The sequence below is a fragment of the Cyrtonyx montezumae genome, unplaced genomic scaffold (genome assembly GCF_038088225.1).
Source record: "Cyrtonyx montezumae isolate F1298 unplaced genomic scaffold, pur_monq_1.0 scaffold_23, whole genome shotgun sequence".
Classification (NCBI taxonomy): Eukaryota; Metazoa; Chordata; class Aves; order Galliformes; family Odontophoridae; genus Cyrtonyx; species Cyrtonyx montezumae.
Window position 1 is genome coordinate 10,156,052 of NW_027071970.1, and position 24,350 is coordinate 10,180,401.

Below are 24,350 nucleotides of genomic sequence, written 5' to 3' on the forward strand. Positions count from 1 at the left end.
TCCTCAGCCACGCTAGAACTCCCTTTCTGTTTATACGCATTTAATGCGGGCAGACTTCTAATGAGGTTATGAAACGTGTTAGTGTCGCGGCTCAGGCCCACCCGTCTGCTGACAGAGGCCACAAATGGTTTCATCCTGGGGTGTCTGAGAGAGGCCCCGCCACCACCTGCTACCCTGCCACCCGCTTCGTGTCTTCCGTGGCCATGGCAGAAAGACAAAAAGATGTTTTCCCCCTTTCTTCCACTTAATCCCAGGAAGCTGTGTCAAAGGGATGTGTGTGTCTGTGCTAACTTCCTTCCAGTTCCTTCCTTTTGAGCCCTGCTCTGAGGAGTTCAGGTAGCTCGCTGCTCGCAAAGCATCTTACTACAGCCTGCTTCACAGCAGTAAAATGGAGATTAATTGGACATTTCTGCCCTTCTGGTAGAAATGAGTTTTTACACTTAAACCTATCAGTGTGAGACATGCCAGTGTACTCACAAATAATGCAAGCTTAAATCTGTGAAAGTCAGCAGTGTGTCCTTGTAAACCCTGTAAAGAATGGCTGTGCTCTGAAGGCTTTGGGCTGCTGCAAGGCAGTGGGGATTTATTCTCTGTATTACCACGGGCTGCTAGGGGGATGTTTCTTAATGTTCTCCTTCTACAAAATGATCATAAGGTTTTTCTGCAGTGTTAGAGCGCGGGGTGGCTTCACTAGGGCATAGAAGATGCTGAAGTAAGCCTTGTAGAAAAACTGATTGATGTATGTATTTCAAGGGGTTTTTTGTTCTTGAGGAACATACGGAAGCTAGAAGCATACTTAATGCTGCCATTCTTGTCAATTGCAGCTTTGAGTGCTGCAAGACCAATGCACAAGTAGTTTTTTATATATGTATTTATGATGTGGAATTTTGGTTTGCACTTAATTGCTGAAAAAAATCTCAGAACAGTTGTAATGCTTTTTCAATTAGTGTTATGTGATAATAATAAAATAAGTGTTCTGAGTGGAGGGGAAAAAAGGTGTTTCTTATATCAAAGAACACAAGCAGCTATGTTAGATCTGGGCAGCTGCAGTCTAGCTCAGTAGTTCTTGATTTTTTTTTTTTTTGGAGGGCATGGAGCCTCTTCCACCAATTCTAATGGTTTGACAATGGGCCATTACTTTCTAGTTGTGCTCCACAGAAGTCTCAAAGACTGTGAAGCCCCAGATTTGAAACCAACAAAACCCACACCTGTGCTTTCCCTGCAGTATTTTGGGTTCAGACATCCCCTTTTAGCCCAGGCTCAGTGTGTGGTGGGAGCCTACTCTAGACTTCTGAGAATCACAGCAAGTACAGTGCTGACCAAATAGCAGTGGTTTGCAAATGTAGTTTGGGGCAATGGAGAGTTTTTCTTGGAATGCTAGCATGTCCTGGGCTGGTTTGACACAAAGAACTGCCTCTTCAGTCAAATTCAGTTTCACCAAATTGCAAGTTATTTATTTATTTATTTATTTATTTTTAATAGGAGAGTGATATTTTAATTCTTTGTATTTGCAGGGTATAATTCTACTTGGATCTAAGATATGGAAAGTCATGGCTTGGTGAATGCTGTGCAAGAAATTTCTTCGTCTTCTGCAGATTCTGATGTCAGGAATACAGACAGAGTTGTGGGTAACTTGAATTGTAACAGGTAATGCTATGATGGAGGAATTCCTAACATCTTTTCAGTATTTTTGCTTTGAGCAGATGGTATGCTTGCTAACATTGTTACCAAGGTGACACTGCAATATATTCCAGTTTTGTTTTATAATTGCAGATGAAATGCTTGATGAGAAAAACCTCACTGAAAGAGAAGTTAAATCTTCCTGAAAAGCTTATTAACTTCCACTGCCTCCTGTCTCCCTGAGTGGAGAAGTGGGGAAATGCTCTTGGTCAAGTTAGAAGGGGTTATTCTTTGTGAAGACCATGTAGTACTTTAAGTCGTTTGTAGAGTACAGTGGCTTAGAAAAAGGGAATTGGTTTTCCATTCAGTGCCCAGGTTATTTCCACTGAATAAGAAGTGTAAGTATGGCCCACCTGTCAGATCAGTGATCTCTGTGGCTTGCTATAAGAATTTCAAGTTGCTTACTTGTGCATCTTCTCCAGACGAGGCTGGAGTCTTGAACTTTGTAACTCATTTCACAGAAGCTTGATGTTTTCTTCATCTTCATTCTTATGAGTGTATCACTTCTATTTTTCAGTGTGATTAGGGTCACAATGTAAATGAAGCATGTAATTCTCTTATGGTTGTATAGCATCGTTTGGCCACTATGTTGAACAGCTGGCACAGTAAATAATTGAGATGTTTTTCCTCGTGTTTCACTAGGAGCCCCTCATCCAATCCCAGCAGAGTTTCTGGTTACTCAGGGAATAACAGGTCCTCATTTATAGCTGGTTCTGTTGAGCTGCTCACCTCCTACATGCGAGATATCCACAACAGTGGGAATGCTGACTCTGAAGCTGTGAAGAACTGTGAGGTACTTGTTAAGGTTTATATATAGAAATAAATGCATTAATGTATCAGCTTTGCATTTGGGAAGATCTAATGGTGGTGTTGTTTAGCAGTATATAAATGTTCATTCTTTAATGGGGCAAGTCCATTTACTATGCTGTGAACTACTAGTATAGATGGATTTTGTTGTGAATTTTCTTCCCATGTAAGAGTGTTTTATATAACAGTACTGGTGCAAATGGTTTCTCCACTGTTGAGATTAGGGTTCCAAGTTTTTTGAACTAAAAACTTGAAACCTTTAAAACTGCAGCACTTCAAGCTGAGGGCTGAAGTCCTCCTGGAAGTCAGTTGCTTTTTTTCCTTCTAAAAATGACTGTTTCCCCTGTAGTTATTCAGTTTGTAAGGAGGTGCAGGTTGTTAGCTTTTTAGATTAGGAACAACATGGAAGTAATAATTCATGCACAGTAAGCTGATTTGCTCAAGCCCTTTTTAAGTGTTTTGCCCTCTTTTATTTGTTGTTTTATCATTATTTTTATCCTCCCTGTGGAACGTCAAGTTTCCACACCATGGGCTTGTTCTTGCAGAATTTTTGAGCTTTCTGGCTGTGGTCCAATCAAATGCCTTCTGACAGATGCTTAATTTGGTGCTCTTTAACAGATCCAAGGAAAGAATATAGATGTCTGTGTTCTGTGTCGTAGGCTTCAAGTCTCAGGCTCTGTAAGCATTAGCATAGTAAACTCTGAATGTTAAGAACTAGTTCTGTGCATTAGGGACATCAATGTTATGTGCTTGTTTTTTATTAGCTTTAGTGAAAAGAGTCGTGTGTCTTTACTTTGGCTTGGTTGTTGAAGGGAGGAATTTCTGTACAGAAGTAGAATAACTTATTTCTCTTATCCACTTCTTTAAAAATCACACTTAACTGTAGACATGATCTTTTTCTTTCTGGGGATGTGTGAACACTCTTGTCTGATTGAGGCCATAGGGGCCTGCATGTACTGCGGGGCACATGGGCACAGTGCTGTTAGAAAAGGTTTGTGTGATGTCCAACAAGAAGTATAATATTGCAAAACTGTTGCATAGTTTGAGTGAAAGGCACGAGGAGCAGCATGATCATGCTTTAATTATTTTACTTTGTGATTTGATAGGCAAGGTGGCTGGAGCTGTTGAGAGTAGTAGAAAAACAATGCCAGGAACAAATAGTTGCCCAGCAGGAACAGTTCCACCATCAAATCCAAGTAAGTAATGACTTATTTGCGTGGATAGGTTAGGCTGAATGTTTCTTTTTCTGTCCTTCTTTCCATGGTGCCATGGAGGAAAAAAATGCAGCATGGCCTCTGGCATTTCCAACTCTTCCTCATGAGAGTGCTGGGGCTGTAATTCAGGGCGGTAGTGGATGTCTGGATTGACAGTTTACAGGATGAATATTTGAGGTAGTTGTGGCTAATTAAGAATGTAACTGGTGGGAACCATTTCAGCAGTGAAATTTCTTGCCTCATTTCTCTGTATTCACAAGTGTGTGCCCTCATGATAACTGGACTTTGTAGGCACAAGCTGTTTTTATGTATTGTATCATTTTGAATCTTGAGGCAGTGCAGTTTTCTTCTCATCAGAAAAGGAAATTTCCTCATCTAGACAATATATAGCATAGGAAAAAGCATTTGCTGTAATAGCTGAACACCTATTTCACCTTTTAGTTGAACATTCTCCTTCCTGAGAATGAAGAACTTTCTACATGATGGTTCACATTTTTGCAGAAACATAATTATCAGTTAAAACAGAAGAAATGTGTATGTATGTATAAGAGACAGTATTCTATAAATACGTAATATTTAATGTCTTCATCATTTTGGTTGCTGTTTTTCCCTCCCCTTATGCCCTCTACACTAGTAGTAACCAACAGTTCCTGAAGTGAGTTAACAAGAGGTACTGTCCTTTTATCCTGTCTCCTGTTTTTCCCCTTCTGCCTTTTTTTCCTTTCCTCTCCCACTCTGTTGCTTTTGTTTCACCAGTGTTTCCTCACCTCGTATTTCTTTCCTCTTAATGTAGTGGTTTGATTCACTACTTGCTTATGGTAGTCTTGACTAATCTGTTGTGTTGGCTTTGCTGTTTGTCTTTGTTAATAGGAAAGCATACCTCTGGAAGAGTTTAGATTTTGGTATCAGCAGGGACGTAGTAGCTGTGTGAATTGCCACACCAAATACAAAGATCAGTGACCATAACTTAATTTCAGTTGTATGATGAACTAGAGGGAGCCATTCCACACTTAAACTGCTATGCAGGTGACCTAGTGAAAAACAGGAAATTCAACACGTTCTCATAAGAATAATAGACAAAATTAATAACCCTTATTGACAAACATTAAATGTCAGCAGAGAATCTAATCATTTTTTCCCCCAACAACTCTGTTTCTAACCCTTTTATTCTCCCTTCCCAACTTTTTTGGACAGAGTTAATTACAGAATTAAGTCACAAATGACTCCTTCAGTCATGATTGAAATTGCCAGAGAACTTTTCTATGGCAGAAACTTCATCCCTGTTTTTTTTCTTTTTTTTTGGCATTGTAAGACTGAGTTGAAATTGAGTTAGTTGTAATGCAAGTAGGTTTCTCTGAAATTAAGCCTTTTTATTATTTCTTGCTTTCAAAGAATAAATAATATTTATTCAATTTTTGTTTTGCACTTGCTATTCATATGTGAGTATTGTACTGTATTTCTGTGAATAAAACAGTGACGTGGTTCCACATTCTTCAAATTACTGAAAGTCACATTTTTTTTCCCAGGGGGAAATATGGTTTGAAATGTGTTCTTGAAAGCAGCAGTGTACTCTGGTCTGGTAATGAGTTGTGTGCTCACAGAGTTCAGTAATGGCAGTACTGCTCTGCAGCAGTGCAGCTCCATGGCCATGGATGCTGACGTGAAGGTTTTTTGTAGCCCTTGACAAAAATTTAGTTGTTTCAGTATAACACTGCATGTGTAAAGCAAACAAAACAAAACCCCATACACACACAACTCATCTTATACACTGAAATAATTTTGTAGGTGTTGCACATCAAATTACCTGTTAGATCTCTTGAAGTGATCTAGTTATAGGTTTGCTCCACTCTATCAGATGCTGACTCGGTGATTTATTTTGAAGCCAAGTTTTATGTAAGTAATCTTACAGAGGTACATTATTCCTATTTGTGTAACAGAGTAATGGTTTGTACTTCCATTAAGGCATCCTTGCAGTCTTTAAATATGTGAATCTGAATTATAAATTCTTTTAGACTTAAATCTAGTCAAAGACTTCACCTGCTTCTCACGATATAGTTAACTTGGATTTCTTTAGGTGGCCAGTGGATAACTGTTGTTCTTAAGGCATGTAGCCAATACCTGCATGTACCTTTTTTTTTTGTATTGATAAATGACTGCTGTAACTTACTGCTTGGAGTTGGGAACTGTTACCATTCCCCTTTTACTGTTATGCACAGTATGCATACTGTCTACTACATGCATGAGATTTCTATGCATTGAAAAATAGGAATTGTTTGAAATAAGTACTTTAATCATCTCACTAGGAATGTGAATTGAGGTTGCATCAAAATATAAATGTGACTTAGGTGAAAATTCCCATGAGATCATGCTCTTTTGTTTTTCTTTAGCTGATTCAGAATGAAATAAGGCAGTTAGTCAAATTCCAGACCAGCAACCTGGACAATGGCAAGAGCAGAAGTTTGCCTGGGCAGTCTACAGATGCTTTCTCATCACTAGGAAGTCAAATGGGGATGCATTCTGAAGTCTCTGAAGGAAATGAATGCATCCTCAATCAGCTGAGGTCTAATGAAATCGAAGCTCAGCCAGATGCATCTGATCCATATCAGGAATGTCTTACAAATGATGCTTCCATGAATAGTGGGTACGGGACCCTGTCTGCCTCTGAACTGGATGCTGGCAAATCTAATGATGTTATCAAGGGCCCAGACTGCATGGACAACACTTCACAAGGACAGAGTAATGCAGCTGTAGCCAGCATTCAACATACAAGAGAACTTCTGTCAAAAAAAACAGAGGAGGACTGTTCATCAGGAAGGAATGACACTGCTGAATTTGAACATAAGGTGAAGGAAGCTCAGTGCAGGAAAAAAAACAGGTAAGTAGTAAACTTTCTGAATTTACTGATTTGTTGTACAGTCCCTATTGTTGGTAACTAGAAAGACTTAAGAAATCAATGGAACTTATTAATGGTATGAGGAATTAAAAGAAGAATCTGCACAAAAGTGCCCCCAAGCTCTGTGCTTGGCAGACAAATACAGTTCTTTAAAAGACAGTGGCTTCATATGGCCATGAGCAGTATCAGTTTGCATGGACAGCATGGTGCCTGTGAATCCCTGATAGCCCTACGTTTATGGAGGTAAAACTTCCTCACTGTTGGAGGAATAGAGTGGTGAAGGTGAACTTGTGTTCTGGTAATATGTAATGGAACAGATCCTGCTTTTGGAGGATTGGGTTTGGAGGTGTGCTATCTCAATGTACAGCGTAGATGGTAATGCCATTGAGTTGTATACTTTCTCTTCCTTTCTATTGAAATTGATTTCTGGAGGGATTATTCCTCTATTACAAAGGGGAATATATATTTATGGTATGTATGTGTGTTGCTTGCCATCTAGTAAATCTTTAACATCTTGGGCCCAAAAGTTGAAACAAAACCAACCAAAAAGACTAAATACAGAAGAAGTACGAGTGAACTCTATGCAAGGAAATGAGCAAGCAAAGAAATCACCACTTGAGAATGTAAGTCTTTTTTAGTTTTTAATTTTGCTCTTGTTGTTCAGATATATATTTAGTTGTGTGTTGTGATTCACTGTATGCTTTCATACTTGGTTTTAAGCATTTGAGTAGTGGTGTTCTCATTCACATATAAAGTTCTTGTGGGCAGAATCTACTTCTTGGATCATCCTTTGCTTACTAATGTTGTTGCTTTGACTGACTTTATTCCTTGTGTTGTCTTTTTCTTAGCTTGTGTTGGTGGCAGATGTTATTTCCTGACAGAGGTAGTAGTAGTCACATTCTCAACTGAATCTTTGGGTCATGGTAACTTATGGTGCCCCCCAAGTTGAGGAGTTCCAGTTTGTTTTGTCCCTTCTCCTCTTCCCTGACTATTTCTTTCTGTGTATTCACAAATCTCATTATTTTGGGGAGGGAAGTTTAATCACGTTTCTGACCTTAAAGGATATGATGCAGCATGATAGTACAAACAGTCATCACAGACATAACTGTGAGGTTCTGGGTTTACTTAGAGTGTATTAATTGTCACAAACCTTTCTCCTTATACTATTTTTAAGGAAATAATTCCTGAAATTGTGAGTGGCTCCACCCACAAGAGAATGGGAGAACTAGAAAATACGAATAGTTTATTCAAGACAGGGTTTGTTTTCCTTCCAGTGGTCACTTTGAGGGTGATCCAGAAAGGGTAAGAGTAGCTGTTTAGATTTGCTTTCTAGTCTGCTTCAGTTGTCACTGGAAATCCGATGTTCCTCTAAGGGGATATTTCAATCCAGGAGTTTAATTACTGCTGTGGATTGTCTCTTTTTCTGCCTTGGCTTCAGGAGCTTGCCTAAGGAAATTACTGCCAGGAAGTCAGATCTTGAATAAACCTTTATCTTTTTGTTCCTTTGAAGGGGAACCAATCAAATTCTTACGTTTTTCTTTCTCCCTCCTTAGGCAAAGGAGAATAAAAGCACTAAAAGGGACAAAATAGCCTTGAGGTGAAAATCTACTTCATGGAAAACAATGAAAAGCTTTAGGCTTTTTTTTAATGTATTTAATTTCATTAACTCAACGGTTACAATCCTACTTTAGTTCTCTGAGCTGTATGAATTTGCCAGGTCTTAAGACTTCTGAGCTGCTGTGATGGAACAAAAAGCCTGAGGTAGGGTAGGAAAGAGCAGTGTGAGATGAGCATTTTAAATCCAGGTACCTTAGTTGCTTTTGTATCAGCTTGTATGGGGACATTTCCTCCTTGGCCTAAGGAAAAGGAGAGTTATAGCAGATTTTTAATTGTGTACATTTTTTTCCCCATGTATTGTTCCCAACTTTGTCAAAACTGCTTCTATAACTGTCTGGGGGGATAACTTAGGAAATGTGGAGTGATGAGAAGGAGGATACGCGCTATCTTAGATGGGGGGATGTAATACTTTGTCTGTCTGGGATGAAAGACAGTATTTACCTCCTGCTTTGTGGTGGGCAGAGTCATAACAGCTGACTGGAAGAAATTCCAGTCTTAGCATGAGGAAAGAGTAATACTTTATTGTAAGTCATCCCTCTATGGACTTGTGCCTCTTAAGGAGCAGGGAGGTTTAGATGTGAACTTTAAATGTGTAAATTTCAACCTAGGAATGCTCTGAAGTGGTGTGGCATGTGAACTGGGAAATATCAGTGTTCTTTAATGGTGTGGCTTTGCTCCTTCCCCTCTCGGTGCCTATTGCTCCTGATATCAAGTGCACAGGTTTGGATTATGATGTATAATTAAATGTAATCCCATTTTTTTAAAAGGTCTGATGACATTTACATTCTTTTTTTTTTTTTTAGCAATTACACCATTTTTATCTTTTTTCTTTGCTGTGTGGTTTCTGTTATAAACTTTTTTCCTTTTTAATTTCAGACAGACTCTACTGATGCTGCTTTGCCACCTTACACTTTTTACCTCAATCAGCCAACAGAAAGCTCGAATTCTGTAGTGTCTGAAACTTCAGGTATAGTCAATATCTTGTACTTGAAGTTCCTTTTCTGTTAAATTCTTTGTTTTTAGAACTCTCACTGGAGCTCACCTCCAATAATTATGGGGAGAGGATGGCAATTAAGGTAGGAGCATGGAGAAGCTGATCATTTTTGGTGTAGTATAATTCTGCTGCTCTTAGTCTTGTTTCAAACTGTGCATTGCTGCTGCCACATTTAGGACATGGGACAGTTTTTTTTTTCAAATTGCTTGGTGTTCCAGGGCTGAGTTTTGTATTTAACACTGTTTTATAATGTAACTTGTGTTACAGTCATGGTGGGAGACAAAACAACCTTTTAAGATATTAATATCATTTGTTTAGCTATCACAGGAATGCATGGTAACAGAAGCAGAATTCCTGTAAGCCAAGGGCATGATTCAGTAGCTGTGTGAATAAAGACATCTCCCAGTCCTGGTGGTCAGCCTCTTTTCATAATGTGGAGTGCAGTTGAACTCCAAACAGAAGAGTCTGTAACATCAAATGTCTGTCTAGAATTAATCCTTGGGTAATGTAAGTTTTATGTGCTATGCTGGAGCTGTTAGAAATATGGCAATTTATGGTAAATGAGGATAATCTTGAGCACCAAAGAGCATATCCAGGTATTTTCACTAATTTATACCTTAGGTTAGTGTATTATAATACTGGTTATGTATACTGCTTGTGCTTTGGTTTGAGACTTTTGTAACTTCTCTTTATATTCTCTTTATAAAATCTTTAAGCAATGGGTGCACGTAACTAGAACATTGTTCTGTTAGCTGGCAGGGTAACATCTTACTAATATTTTTGGGATTCCTGATCTGTGAGCTTGAAATTTGTTTCCCCAATGATTCTTTTCATCAGGACTTTCATACTGGAAACTAGATGTGAAGGAGATGTATCACTCTTTACCGGAGAACTTCAGAAGTGACTTTGCTGATTTCTCCTCTAAAGTATCACCAGATCAGGTAAACTTTGCACATGTTTTAGGAGTTGTCTTAATAGTTGTTTCTCATCATTACTCTTCTCTACAATGGAATCAGCCCCTCTGAAGTGAAGTTTTCTGTGAAACCCCCTTTGTTTTCTCACTGTTTCATATTCTCTTTCTTCATTATTCATTTTCCCCAGCTACCTTCATTTAGAATTTACTGACCTTCTTTCATCTAAAAGAAATGGTGTAAGAGACAAAAAGAGGATGACTAGTATATTAAAGGTGTATTTGCCTCATTAAAACACTTATTTAAATTAGATGCAGTGGATAGAACCTTTCTCCATTCTGAACTGTTTCATTAGCCCCTCCCTTCCCCCCCCCTTCCCCCACTGAAGAAAGAAGTTACTTCTCTTATCTAATTGTGGATGGAGGATAGAAAGACTAATATATAAATTTTGCCTGTTAAGTTGTCTTCTGGTGATGAAATGAAGCCATCATCACTGAAGGATATTTATCAGAAAAGACAAAGGGAGAACAACCAGCTGCCAGACATGAGTTTTATTCCTTCTTCCCAGACAAGTCACCCACCAGAGGTAATGTTGTTATCTACATTTCGTATCTCAGTTTGAAGATAAGATGGGAAAGCAGCCATAACCTATTAACTGGCACCTGCTGCCACCTCCGGTGTTATGCTGGAACAGCAATTTTTGCAGCTGTGTGATGAACGAGATTGGGAAGTGATCCAGCTGAAAAGAACCTCTAAGAACACTCTATGAGTGAACAAGCATCTTTGCAGCACAACCTTGACGATGGTGCAAGGGCAAATCTGCTGTAGCTGATGAAATGCACGTGGAACTGCAGCTGCAGAAGCAGTGTCTCATAGGTAGCAATAAGAAAACAAGTTCCTTCTACCCATGAACCTGAATAGGCACAGGCTGTAGAACTATAAGGAATCCATTTCTACACCCACTTCCAGGATACAGTTTCCAGTCTTTGCTTGAATGTGTAATGTTTGCTACAGTGTGGCTGTCTTGTTTATGTAATCCATGAATCAGTTTTAACTGTATAAAGTTATTGTTTCAGCCTGCAAGCAGACATCCTAATTCCTTTATATATAGAACTGAAATTTCAAAAGTTTTCTGGACAGCTGCAGATGCTAGATTTGTCTTTTATTGCTGTTGGAAACTCAGAAACAAGTGGCAAACTTTTGAGTATGTATGTCATCTTCTAAGCTGTTACAGATCTCCTCTGCAGTTGCTTGTCAGTATCGAATAATTGTAGTAATATTCAGTATAATTCCTGCAATGTATTATGTGGATGACTAATGCCTTCAGAGTAACTCCATTTGCGAGAACAGAAGTTAAAGCACTGTTATGGTTTTGTTATGAAACCATAACAAGCACGTGGGTTTTTTTAGCATTATAACTTATTTCCTAGATCTTGACATTGGACCCAACCCTGCATATGAAACCAGGTCAACAGAATCCAGGACACTGTTTTTTCAATATTCATGAAGAGAGTACTCCTTTTTCTCCAGACTCTATGGTGGATCCTGGATTTTCAAGTCACTGTGACACAGACTCATTTTCACAGACAAGCAGTTTGTCTCAGTTTGATGATCCTCCAAAATATCCTGCCAGCAGCAGAGCTGTGCATTTGGACTTCTGGAGAAATCATCCAATCCAAAATGAAGACAAAGGCAGCACTCCCTTTCCAGTGGCATATACTGATGCTAACAGTGATATTTTAGTAAACACTGAGGAGGAAGAAACATTGACTCTGACTCCATCCTCTGTTACTCAGTGTGGTGACAAGAGTTTGCCAGACCGTGGTCTTTCAGTGACATCTACTGAAGATCCTGTGGTAATGTCAAGGTAAGTTCTTGTTTTGTTTGTATTTTCCTTTTTAAAAAGTTGGAGAGTTCAAAGCTTTGAACATAGCTGTGCATTGCTTTCCCCTCTGTCCCCTTTCCTTTCTCCCTGAAGTACAGGGAGTTGGCTCTGGGATGGTATAGTCATTTTCCAGTTCTTGTAAATGTTTTTGAGACCTACTATTTAATCTGAGGCACAGTGCGTGTACTGTCTGTCTTGAGCCCCATGGGTGTCAGAGCCTTACCTGGAAAGCAAAACAGTTTTCTGTTTTAATGCTTTTATTATTTCTGTTTATGTATAGAAGTAAAAGTACATGCTTGCTCCTCAGGCTGCGTGAGGGAGTTAATTTAGGTAGAGAATTTCATATTTCTGTGGCGAGTATGGTTTTGAATGTATTTAGAGTGATATGGCAAGAGAAGCACAGAATTACTGTGCTTGGGAAAAACAATTACCAATCACTATTGAAGCTGTTGATTTACACACAGACAAGCAGATGTGCTATATCTGTTCAGAGGCTTATGCAGTGGGTCATGATTTTAAGGCAGTTAATTTGTGAGTTTGAGTATTTGATTTTATGCTCATATTTTCTAGAGAGCAGAAGAGAAGAGATACTCAAGCTTTGTATTATGAATGTGAATACTTCCATGCAAGCCTTAGCTGCCTGCACCACTGTTTCAGATGACTAAGCTTTTTTTGCTTTAACTTGACTGTGGCAAAGCTCTGTAAGACATATTTATGTGCTGAGTTTGTCTGAATGAGTACAGCTGGCAACTCCTGGCTGTGTTGATAGCTTGGAATTTTTGTTCTTATCTTTGAATATAGGATTAGGCAGAACTTGAGGGAAAAACATGCTCGACACATAGCTGATCTACGAGCTTACTACGATGCAGAGATACATAGCTTGAAACAGGAGCTAGAGGCAAGCCATACAACTGCTGCTTCTGAAGACCTGAAGAAAATCAATCAAAATCTTGCTGACAGGTACTGTTTCTTCTGCTTCAGTTATGGGATATTTATTTCTACCTTGAAAGCTATGTGTGCTTGTTTAGAATATTTTGAAATGTTTGTCATCTCTTAATTCTGAATGTATCATACGTCTGTGATGCTGGTATTTTACTATTAAACGTGTATTTTGTGTTACTTAATGCACTGGTTTAAGAGGAGTTTAAAATTGTTGTTAGGCAGCAAGTGTGATGTTTTGACCTGAGGCTTTGTTGAACCTAATTTTTGCTGAAGGCAGAGGAAGTTTTGCTTAACAAAAGCTGGCAGGCTGAGGGTAGTCCTAAGCAATTTATAATGGAAGGAAGGATTGCTGTCATGAGATGGTGTTTGCCTGTCATGCTGGTGAGCATCATACCTCTTCATCTTTCTTACAGGGGAAGTCTGAAATTCATTGGTGGCTTTATAAAGCCAATTTGCCAGGCAGTGCTCCTTGACTGGATATTACTGCTGGAGGCTGTGTGCCTCACCTGTGTATTCTGTTTGGTGTAGCCTGAGTGATTACTGTAGAAGTTCAGTGTGATTTTATCTCATTATTGTCAGTCAAAATATATGTTAGACATTTAGATGGTTAAAATGCTCCACAAAATTTATGGCCTTCAGAATAATTGAAAAAGCGTGTGGGTAGCTGGGACTCTTTTGTACTCATCTTCTAGCACTAGTGGGTTCCATCTATTAAAAGTGACTTCTGAGCAGTCATTTACTGAGTTACAAGAAGCTTGTGATACGATTTCAGTCATTAATTATCACGCAGCATCGTTAATTAGCTCAAGTGGAGCTGATGCCTCAGCTGCTTTTGGCTGTGGAGCTCAGAGCCATCTGGAGTATCTGCACGTGCTCCCTGTGCACTGCTTGCCTGGCACGGGCACTGCAGCCCTTCCCTGCAGAGGTGCTGGGTGCAGCAGCTGGGTTCTGTGCTAGGAGCTTACAGCCCAGGCACCAGAAGCAGCAGGGATGCTTGAGGAAAGAAAGGCAGCTGTAAAATGTGGTTTTATTACTTGAAAACTTCAGGAGATGATGGAAATATTTATCTTCCAAATAGGTGTGACCAGTTAGATGCAGCCCTGAATGAAGCAAGTGCTCGTATAAAAACCCTGGAAAATAAGAATAGTATGCTAGAAAAGCAAGTGGTAAGTATGTGTTCCTAGTGAATTCAAGTTGCTTTTTAACTAAGAGGATAAGGAAATGCACCTGATCACTGTTAGGCTGATCTGTATTCCTATATGTTATTTTCAGCCTTTCTCCTTACTACAACATCAGCCCAAATGTTACGTGGGTGACTTTCCTAGCTGTGTTTCTTAATGCTCCTTTATTGAATCATAATAATGTTTGCCTATATTCAATCTTTCCAGTGGCCAAATGATGTTTAATAGTAAAACACTGTCTGATAATCTCTCTGAAACAGGACTAATTAAAAATAAAAAAGTCTCATCATTTCCTGTTTGATTACTCATTAAAGCTTAAAAGCAAACCCCTTCTGCACTGGGGCAGAAGTATTATCTGTGTAAGTCCTCCTGGCTAGGTCCACTTTATGACAGCATAGTTACATTTATTGCTCAGAGAACAGTATGTTGTGTCCTGTTCTGATGGAAGTTAGATGCATGGAAGGTAATCTGTTTTACCTTTTAGACATTTTCCTATGTTGGGAAGCATAGTCTTCATTTCAGCTCTTTCTCCATAACAAAATGAGGCAACTCTTGCATAGTTCACCAACAGATGTACGCTTTTGTTTTATTTAGATGATTTCAGATTCAGAAATCAAATTCTTCTAGGTCAGCATTTTAATTATCTTGCTTTTATTTTTCACAGGCAGATTGGAGAGAACGCTTTTATGGAGTTAGCAATACCTCCAAAGTTTTGCAGGAACGTATTGAAGAAATGCGCACGAGCAATAAAGAGAAGGATAATACCATCAGTAGACTAAAATCAAGGCTTAAAGATCTAGAGGAAGCATTTGAAAAAGCTTATAAGTTATCTGATAATAAAAATACGAGGTTAAAAGAAGAAAATAAAATGTTTCAAAATGTAAGTTTAAAAAAAAGTGTATTTACAGTTATATTTCATCTTATGAATGCAGCACGTCCGGAGTGTTCTGGAAAACCACTTGAGGTGTAATCCCACAGAATCTTAATGCACATCTGGAGGAGCAGAAATACCTGGTTCACCTCTTCCTAGGTGACCCATTAGGTGATGCTGCAGACCTGATAGATGCATTTAAACAGTTACTTAAAGCAGCAGTTATGCACTTGATGTGCTAACATCAAGCAGTCTTTCTCAGGTATCTTATTACTTTGTGCTTTTAATGTATCTTAATTTTAGAGGTACTATAGGAAATTTAAACAAGTTTTCTCTTTTTTAATGAACTGAATTTCTTTCTTAAGTCAGCACAACTTGCTCAAGCTGTTAATTTTGTTTAATCTTAGTCTGAATTAAGAGTTATTCTCTGATTCTTTAGTAATAACTTTATGGAATGTCTAAACTGGTTTGTTTTGGGAAAAATGATTATTAAGGGGAAAAGGTATTTGACGTGCAAACTTTTTTCCTTTGTACCAGTTACAATTTCAAAGTACAACATCAGCTTCAAAGCCAGTGATTAATTCTGCTGGTGTGTTCAGCTTCATCAGTTACCAGTTCCTTTAAAGATAATTTGTTTGACAATTATAAGTATTGTATTAGCTCCTGTCCTTTATTCTGAATAGAAGATACTGGAATGTAACAAATAATGTGAAAATACTCTGTATATCCCATAATGCTTATACATGCATTAGATAATAAATTTTAGATGGTTTTACAGTGCTCAGCAAAACTGTTCTTTCTATTTACTCTCCTTATGTTTTTTTGTTGTAGCTTTTAGGAGAATATGATTCTCTTGGAAAAGAACATGAAAGGGTAAAGGTAAGTCTGCTCTGTTACTTAAAAAGAAAAAAAGCAGGCAGGTAAGGTCTGTCAAAATATGGCTTAGAATGAACTGAATTAAGTATTTAGAAAAAAGATCAAACAGAATGATCTACACTTGTTTTTCTGAAAGCTTCTGACTGTCTTCAGAGCCCCTGAGAGGGAAGAAGAGGGAGTTTAAGTTTATTACATTCCATTCACAGACAGCAAAAACTGTAAAGTCAAGGACATGCAGTGAGACTTCATTTCCAAGAGGAAGGCGTGTTTAACGTATTACTTTTCAGTTTGAAGTTACTTTTTTTTTCTTCTGCATACCTTTGTGTAGTTTCCAGACTTGTTACTTTTTCACTTGTGTACTTTGTAGGATACATTAAATGCAACTGAAAACAAACTGCTTGATGCAAACACCCAGATTTCCGATCTGAAAAGGTAAAGGTCAACGTGTTACTACTGCTTCAAAAGCATGGCATAACAGGCTGTGGCCCAAACTTAGATGATAAAGGCTGTAGATCTGTAATTCTAGTTGAATAGTGTGAAGCATTTCATGTTTTTACTGCTGCAGTTGTCTTCTTTCTAGCTAGGCTGCCTGACTTACTCAGAGTTCAAATGCATGTTTGTATATGTATTTATAGATACATAGAAAGCAAGTTAGTTACTCTTGTTCTTCTGCTTCACTCAGGATATGCGAATAAAAAACAAGTAAGCTCCAGGTAATATGGCTTTTAAATAATCTTATTTTGCATCTTTGCTACTTCTATGTTAGGACAATTTCAAAACTTGAAGCTCAGCTCAAGCAGGTAGAGCATGAAAATATGTTGAAGCTTCGTCACGTTACTGAAAGTCGTTTAAGAAGCTCTTGTGCCAAGTAAGTGAATATGCCAATAATATGAAAACAGGTCACATGCTCTGCAGTGTTTTTAATGTTCTTTGGCTAAATGTGGTTCAAGATGTGTTTAATTCAGTTTAACCCACAGATTGACACGTGATGTAATCCAGACTTCGTATGCCAATAAATGATTTAAAAAATAACAAACAGATAACATGTGCTTTGGCAAACTGTCTCTAGTCTTTCTGCATGCATTTGGTCTCAGTTGCTCAGCTGGGTAGAGCTCAGCACAAATAGTTTTAAAACAAGTTGTCCAATTAGACAAAAGAGATTTTCTTTGTACCTTTGTCTTTGATTTTTGAAAGGCCAATTACTGCTTCTTGTGATTCTAAATGTAATTTCTACAGTTATGCTGAGAAAAGTGTGGAAGCTCAGTTAAAATGCATAATGGAGTTTGGATTGTGAACTCATGTTAGAAAACATCAGAAGTTGAACTCTCTTGATGCTGCTATATCTTAATGACCTGAATAGCTTTGGCCCCCTTTGTTTTTAGTACTTTGCTATGACCCCTTGGATGTCTGTCCCAGGTCAGAACTGAAATCCAAGAAGACAAAATAATGCGTTTCAGAGATGTTAATGTGTATATATTGAACAGAAGTATGTTGACCTAAGCAATTTATTTATTAGTAACTGGCAAGCACAGATTTCTGTTCAGAGCTATTTCAGTATTTATGAACTAGATTCTGAAGGGGAGGGGGGGAGAAGGAGGGAAACAAAAACAGAATGTGGAAGATGGTTTTTATCAAGGAGGAGGAGGGAATGAGAGCCAGTATGTATTTGGAAGTTGATTTGTTGCTTCTTAATCTTTTAGTGATCTTTTAGCTAATTTTTTTTTTTTTACCTTTAGAAACATGCTTATAAAGTAGTTCTTTACAGATTTATTGCAGATCTGTTTCTGTCTACCTTGAATAAATAATTAATACTCTTATTTCATTAAACAAATATAATTATAAAATCATTCAAAACTTGGATTTTCTTTTTGGTTCCACAGCAAGTTGGCTGCTCCTGATGTCAGCAGGAGAAAGTGGTTGATACCAGGAGCAGAGTATTCAATCTTTACTGGCCAGCCTCTGGAAGTCCCAGAGAGTCCCAGAGATAACAGACTAGAAGAAGCCTATATTCCTTCAAGGTGAGCTGGTTTCCTTCAGTTCCCACTATGATTTAAAGCCAAACAACTCTAAAACATAATTTTATTCCAAATTGAACAGAATCATATTTCCAGATTGTGAGGATGTTAAGTAGAGTTGTTAAAAAACAAAACAAAAACCCTCTAAGTGTTGTAGATCCTTAAAAACAAAGCAATATCCTTTCTAGTATGAAGGAAACAACAGTAGCTTTCAGTATGTATGTGGTTTGCAGAATGTCAGATCACCAAACCTAACTCATACTCAGGATTCTTGGATTCGCTGTAATGCTGTCATCTGAGGTTCTACTGAAATTAAGACCAACTCTTAAAAAATCTTGCTTTGGCAGCTATGAAAATCAAAATTATTATTATTACTTTTTAATCTGTTCAGCTTGCATTTGGATAGCTGAAATAAAGCTGAAAAACTTGATATCTCCCTCTGCTCATTCTTTAAGGTATCATTCTCCTCCTGAAAAAGATTCCTCCCAAGAAGAGTCTTCAACAAATGCAATTGAAAAGAAGGACCATGAGATGTCAGAAGCACCAATTATAAAAGCCTTTAAAGAACTTGAAGAAATAAAAGCTTTTAAAGATTGGGGTACACAGACAGAAAAAGAAGATGCATCAGCCAGTAATGTTTTCTTTTCAAATTTTTTTTATTTTTTTTAATATTCCTAAACTTACTGACTTTTCTTTGTTTGCATGCATCTTGGTTTTGTTGTTCTCAGCATAATGGCCCTCAAACTTCAGTGTTGGAGTAAAATGCATGCTTTTTTTTTTTTTAGCATGCAGATTTCTGGAGTCTCCCTGAGACAATTCAAAATGATACAGCTAAGGGACTTGTTTAAAACTTCAGTGGTTGCTGTTAGGTTGATGTCCTCTTTCGAAGACTATCTCAGTATTTATAAACAGTGGAGTCTTTATAAAGTTCTAGCTGGTTAAATATATAAATCCCTTTTAGTGTTCTCATAGTGCTGTATCAGTATGTTATTATGAGTGCTGGCATGTGTGTTGTGGTACTGCACTGGACCAATCTAACTGTGTTGATTTGGGAAGCCTTGTAACTAGAGAAGGTTGTCTGTCTGAAATGGTTATGGTTGAGGCAGGTATACCAGCCTTCTTAATCAAAAGATGCTTCTGTGCAACATTCTGTTGTCTGTTCATTTAAACAACTATTTAACTTCATTTGCCCCTTACGTGCTGCAAAAAATCCTCGTTGATAAGTTAAATTATCACCTTCATGATAACAATGAGCAGGTGTGAGTCTTCTGCAGAGCAGCACAAACGTGTTTGCAAAAGGCAGTCCTACGTGTGGTTGTTGTGAAAGCTGACAATATTTATGGATTCATGTATCAAAGAATCACTTTTTTCATTTTTTAATTAGAAACATCAAGTCGACGTCCAACTGTTGGGTTTGTAGAAACTTCTCTTATTGCCAACCGATCCCCAGAGAAAGGCAGAGACCAGCAGAGACCCAAACGATACAGCTCCCCTTGTGGCCAGAGGTCCTCATCTCTTCCCCCATCAAACAGGAAATCAAATACTCCCAGTAAGTGCTTTTCTGAAGTTTAGTTTGCATTGCACAAAAAGAAAATGTAAGTTAGGGTATGTGAATAATAGGAATCTGTTCTAGAAGAAAAATAGATACGGTATGTTGTCTGTTTTTCCCCATATTATCTATTAGCTTAATACAAAACCTCCCCTAAAATCATAGAAAACATGAGAATCTCATTTTTGTGTCGCAATGTACTTTTCATATAAGTAATAAAACAATAAAAGTAAAATAATAGTAAATAATAATAAAAATAAAGATAAAAAATGCTTTGAAAAGCATTCCTTAAAGGTGTAAGCATCAGGTCATGTAAGTAGGGGATACCTAAAGTTTCTCCCTGTGCAGTACTCAAACACACTTTGTCTCTCACAGCAAGGCGAGAGATCATGCTGGCGCCAGTGTCTGTGACATACAGCCCAAAACGATCTCCAAAAGAAAATCTCTCTCCTGGATTTAGCCATTTACTTAGCAAAAATGAAAACACAGTGACCAGGTATGAATTTTATGAACGCAGTTGTGTTCTGACAGCTGTAATAGCAGCAGTGTGTTTATGCAGGTTTCAGACTGTTCCTGCTGTTTCTTGTTCACGTAAAAAGTCGTGGAAAAAGTGAGTCACCTGGAGATTTCTATGTACTAAGTGAAGTTTTAGTTTTTAAAACACAGCAAGAGAAACTCGAGTCATTACTCTTATTTAGAGCTCAGTAAGGCGAGATATATTTGTTATACATCCTGATGTGACACTGATCAGTGACAAAAGTTGGAGAAGGTTTTGTAGGAGTAAGTCCATATTCACACCCAGCTTATCAGGGAATGCAAGTCAGTGTTGAAAGTAGCATCTACCTTCCATGTCATTTACAAACACTTTAAAACATGTATGAGCTTAAGATTTCTGGTAACTGAAACAAGGTACTATGGTTCCTATAGAGATTTTTGCTTGGCAAGGCTTGGAGAGTTTCAGTGACTGTGCTTAGTTACACGACTGAAGTGTGTGACACGTGCACAAAGAAGGAATGTGTTGCACTGCTTCAGTTCCTGAGGGGTGGCTTGGCTCTTCCAGGAGAATCTCATATGAATGCACAAACAGGAGTGCATCAGGGTATGGTGCCACTAGCACTACTGAGAAGACCTGGAATTCCTGTGGGATAGAAATAGTTTTATAAATAACTTATTTAGCCAAGGTAGGAAGTACTGTGTCAGGCAATAAATTATTTCCAGCAATTAATTGTTGTGTACTGGCTGTTCTGTAGATTTGATATACTTCTAGATGACCTGGAAACTGCTCCTCCATCTACTTTACAGCACAGTAATCCAAGAAAAAGACTCCAGTTTCTTTCACTTGATGGTACAGAAGGTAATCCCCTAAAGGAGGAAAAAACTGTTCCTTGTATGTTTCTTTAAGTTTATAAAATGTACTTTAACCTCCCAGATGAAACAGTTTTTACTATAATGCAGAAAGCTGGCACATTGTTCTGTGGAGTCCAATTTCTGAAAACCATCCATATCTTGTCTTATTACTGTAAATTGAGAAATACTATTCATACATTTTTATTTTTATGTATCTGTGTGTGCACAAACACAATAGAAAAACAAAAAATAATCGAATTGAGAAAGAAGGGCAATATATTCTCCTCTGCTTAACTCAGTTATACAATGCATATCTCACAGGGGCCTGTATTAAGATGTGCATACTCAGTCAAACTAATAAAATTCCTTTCTGTAATGCAATGTTTAGCAATAGAAAGAGTAAATATAATAAAGCCAGTTGTTTGAGATTTTTTTTTCCACAATGATTGAACCAAATCTTTCTCACTTCTGTCATTCTTGTCACAATGTTCTGCTTTTGCTTTTATGGATGTATTTATTTAGACTAGTGTTTTCATGACAACTAGCCTACAAGGTGATATTTAGAAATGCTCTACCAGTGCAAGTCATTCTTAATGAGCACGCTCCGTGAGGCTGTTAACCACAAAATATGCTGTGTTAAAAAGATGGTTTGAAAGATGACCTGTTCAAGTGCTATGCATTCTTCTGGAAAATGTGCTGAAGGAAAGCTAAGGAGGCTTTGCTGCTCACTGTCCTCAGTTGATATACCTCAGAGATTGTGCTGCTTTTCTTGTTGTTTCTTTTTCTGTCTTAGCTAATAATTTAATAGGCCATTACAAAACAAATAAAAGGAATGTTGTTCTTTTTGATAGGAAGGCAGTGTTCAGGTGTCAGACACAGCTCTTGTGCTGAATCTGTCAGCACTGGAATGAAGAAAGCAACAGCTTGGGACGAGAGGAGCATAGCACAGAACTGTGAGCCAGTGCCATCACCTTGTGAGGGGGACTTCCCATACACACCGAGGATTCAGACTCTGGCTGAAACAGAGAGGCTTTTTGATGAGCTGACTCAAGAAAAGCAACAGGCAAAAATAATGTTTATTTTAAAGTTGTAACTGAGCACAGTTATTGTATGAGAGGTGAGGGGTGTATTCCTGCACAGCACCTGGCTGAAGTTCATGTCTAATTTCCAGAGTTAACATAGGAATGTGGCATTACCATTCCTGTTCTGAAACTAGAGTCCTTTCCTGTCCCTTATGTTGTTAAAGGAGGGTCACTTTAACGTGAGCACAGCATGGTCAGAAAGTTTGGAGTAAATACACCTTCTTCCTTAGTGGAAAATGTCTTTAAATCAGTCCTTCAAACAAAAAAGGCTATTTTTGTTCTCTTCAAAACGATCTGTGAGAATGGCTGCTCATATATGTTAAATCCATACTCGTGTGGCATAGTATTACAGTAACAAAAGTTAGTGTCTAAGAACAATGCTGGGCATGTGTCTGTTCTCTATTCACCTCACCTCTTGCTCTGTAAGATCAGTTAGGAAGGGCTTATGTTGGCACTTGTAACTATCATTTACAGCTGAAGTATTTTCTGTTGCTAGATTGAGGCTGCTTTGAGTCGAATACCTTGTTCTGGTGGAAGAATGACCTTGCAAGCAAGATTAAATCAGGTGAAAAATCTTCTACCAACTGTTCTCTTCAAGTCACTCCTCCAGAATTTGAGGATACATAGTTTAGATGAAAGTTCAAGCTTTTGAAATGAGTATAAATACAATTCTGCAGGAATTTTACCATGCCACTGAGAGCTGTTACTTCCTGAACATGGCTAAAGTTTGAGTCTACGTGGAAAGTAGGCTCTGGACTTCACAGCACTACAAGATAACAGGGAATCTACCTCAATCATAGTGTGCATTGCTTTGTAAAAATGTGTAAGATTGGATGATTTATAGTGATTCAGGGAAAAAAAAAATATATAATTCATAGTGTTTTTGTTGATCTGACTCTTGGAAGCCCATGCCAAAAAATAAAAACTGACAGCCCACAAATGCACACACATACATAAAAATAATGCAAGAAGCCTGCAGGTCTGGCTCTTGGTTTTGGGTGCTAACAGAGTGCATGGGAAGGATACAGGCTGAGCAGGAATACACGCAGCGTTGGCTTTAAAATGAGGATCATTGGGTTTTGTTGTATGTTATTAAATCTTTTTTTTCCCCTTTTTTGTTAACTCCTTCTTTTTAGGAAGCCCTGGAAGATCGTTTGGAAAGGATTAACAGAAATTTGGGATTGATACGAATGACCCTGAAAAGATTCCACGTCCTCCGCACCTCTGCAAACCTTTGACAATTCTCTCTTGAATTCAAATATGCTTTTCCTTTTTTTTTTTTTTTTTGCACTAATATATAGTTATGCACTCGGTAAATGCAAATGTTTTGTATTTTTATAAGCCCTCAATAGTAGTTTTACAGCCACGTTCCCCTTTACACGCAGCAATATTTTGTACTTCCAACAGCCACCTAGATTTTCAACGTATTTTTGTTACCCTTGAGAAAGCAATGTTTATCCTGAATTGTAATATTTTTAGAAATATTATTTTTAAATAGTGATACTCAATTTATATAAGAAACTAAAAGGCAGCTTGTTTTCCAGAAGCTGTTGTGTTTTGCACTTGTTTTCGTCACCATTTTCTAAGTATCTATGGCACGTTGTGAGTACTGGCAAATAAGAAGCCTTGGATTTTAGTACAGAAGGCAGCATGAGTTACCAGTGTTAGATAACTCCTGTGATGTAGCAAATCCTTTTCATTTTCATCTGATGGGTATTTGTCATGGTGACAAACCTACAAGCAATAGTAGTGTTCTGGTGCCCTTGGGGCTGGGATTCGTGCAGCTGGCAGCACCAGCTTTGCTCTCAGTGAGCCACTCAAGTGCAGCTGGCACTGCAGGATGCAGCTCACCACCTCCAGGTGCTGCTTTAAGTCAGGGTGGGTTTTGTGCCATGCCAGTGTTCAGAGCACGCACTTCCAAGTGAGATCTGAGCTGTCTTTGTGAACAGACATGCATTTTTCTTGGTGAAAAATATGTATTTGCTCGTCGGCATATTGTTGAATTACTGCTCAACATTGATATTTCAGTTTGTATTTTAATATTAAATAAATGTTTAATTAGATTATTTCTCTCAGCCCAAGAACAATAATAGGATCTGGGATGTTGCATCAGCAATAATGTAGGTTTTAATCATATTGTGTGTTTCAAGTCCTGTCCTTGTTCAAGATGTTTAGCCACTAATGATGTGATTATTTTGCAGTGGGAAGGCCAGAATAGCTGTTGTGAAGGACTAATTCTAAAATTAGAGTGCTGTTTTGTAAAGATATTTAATGAAGAATGCACAGTACTTTTTTCTTAGAAGATTCATCTATTTATCAAGTGCTTTGTGCATCTCCTCCTGCCCTGGGGGTTGTTTTAATGCACGACCAGAGCAGTCAAGGCTCTGAGTTACTCATTTTCCCTTCTGCTCTGAAATGCTGCACTGGGCTGGAATGCTTGGCAGTGACGTGCTTGGATAGGCGTGCAGGCTCTGGGAGCAGATGCT

The 24,350-nt window shown here is 38.1% G+C and overlaps 1 protein-coding gene across 1 annotated transcript; it reads left to right on the top strand.

Annotated features, from left to right (window-relative positions):
• The first annotated feature begins 1,524 nt into the window (after positions 1 to 1,524).
• Positions 1,525 to 23,648, top strand: MPHOSPH9 (M-phase phosphoprotein 9). Its single transcript, XM_065739162.1, has 23 exons — positions 1,525 to 1,647; positions 2,323 to 2,473; positions 3,594 to 3,683; positions 6,089 to 6,576; positions 7,094 to 7,217; positions 9,088 to 9,178; positions 10,043 to 10,146; positions 10,577 to 10,702; positions 11,547 to 11,983; positions 12,803 to 12,961; positions 14,022 to 14,109; positions 14,789 to 15,004; positions 15,827 to 15,874; positions 16,239 to 16,303; positions 16,638 to 16,739; positions 17,752 to 17,889; positions 18,342 to 18,517; positions 19,271 to 19,435; positions 19,811 to 19,931; positions 20,686 to 20,789; positions 21,634 to 21,845; positions 22,361 to 22,429; positions 23,001 to 23,648. Exons 1-23 carry the CDS (start codon positions 1,541 to 1,543, stop codon positions 23,100 to 23,102), a joined length of 3,483 nt encoding a protein of 1,160 aa, XP_065595234.1. The 5' UTR covers positions 1,525 to 1,540; the 3' UTR covers positions 23,103 to 23,648.
• The last annotated feature ends 702 nt before the right edge of the window (positions 23,649 to 24,350 follow it).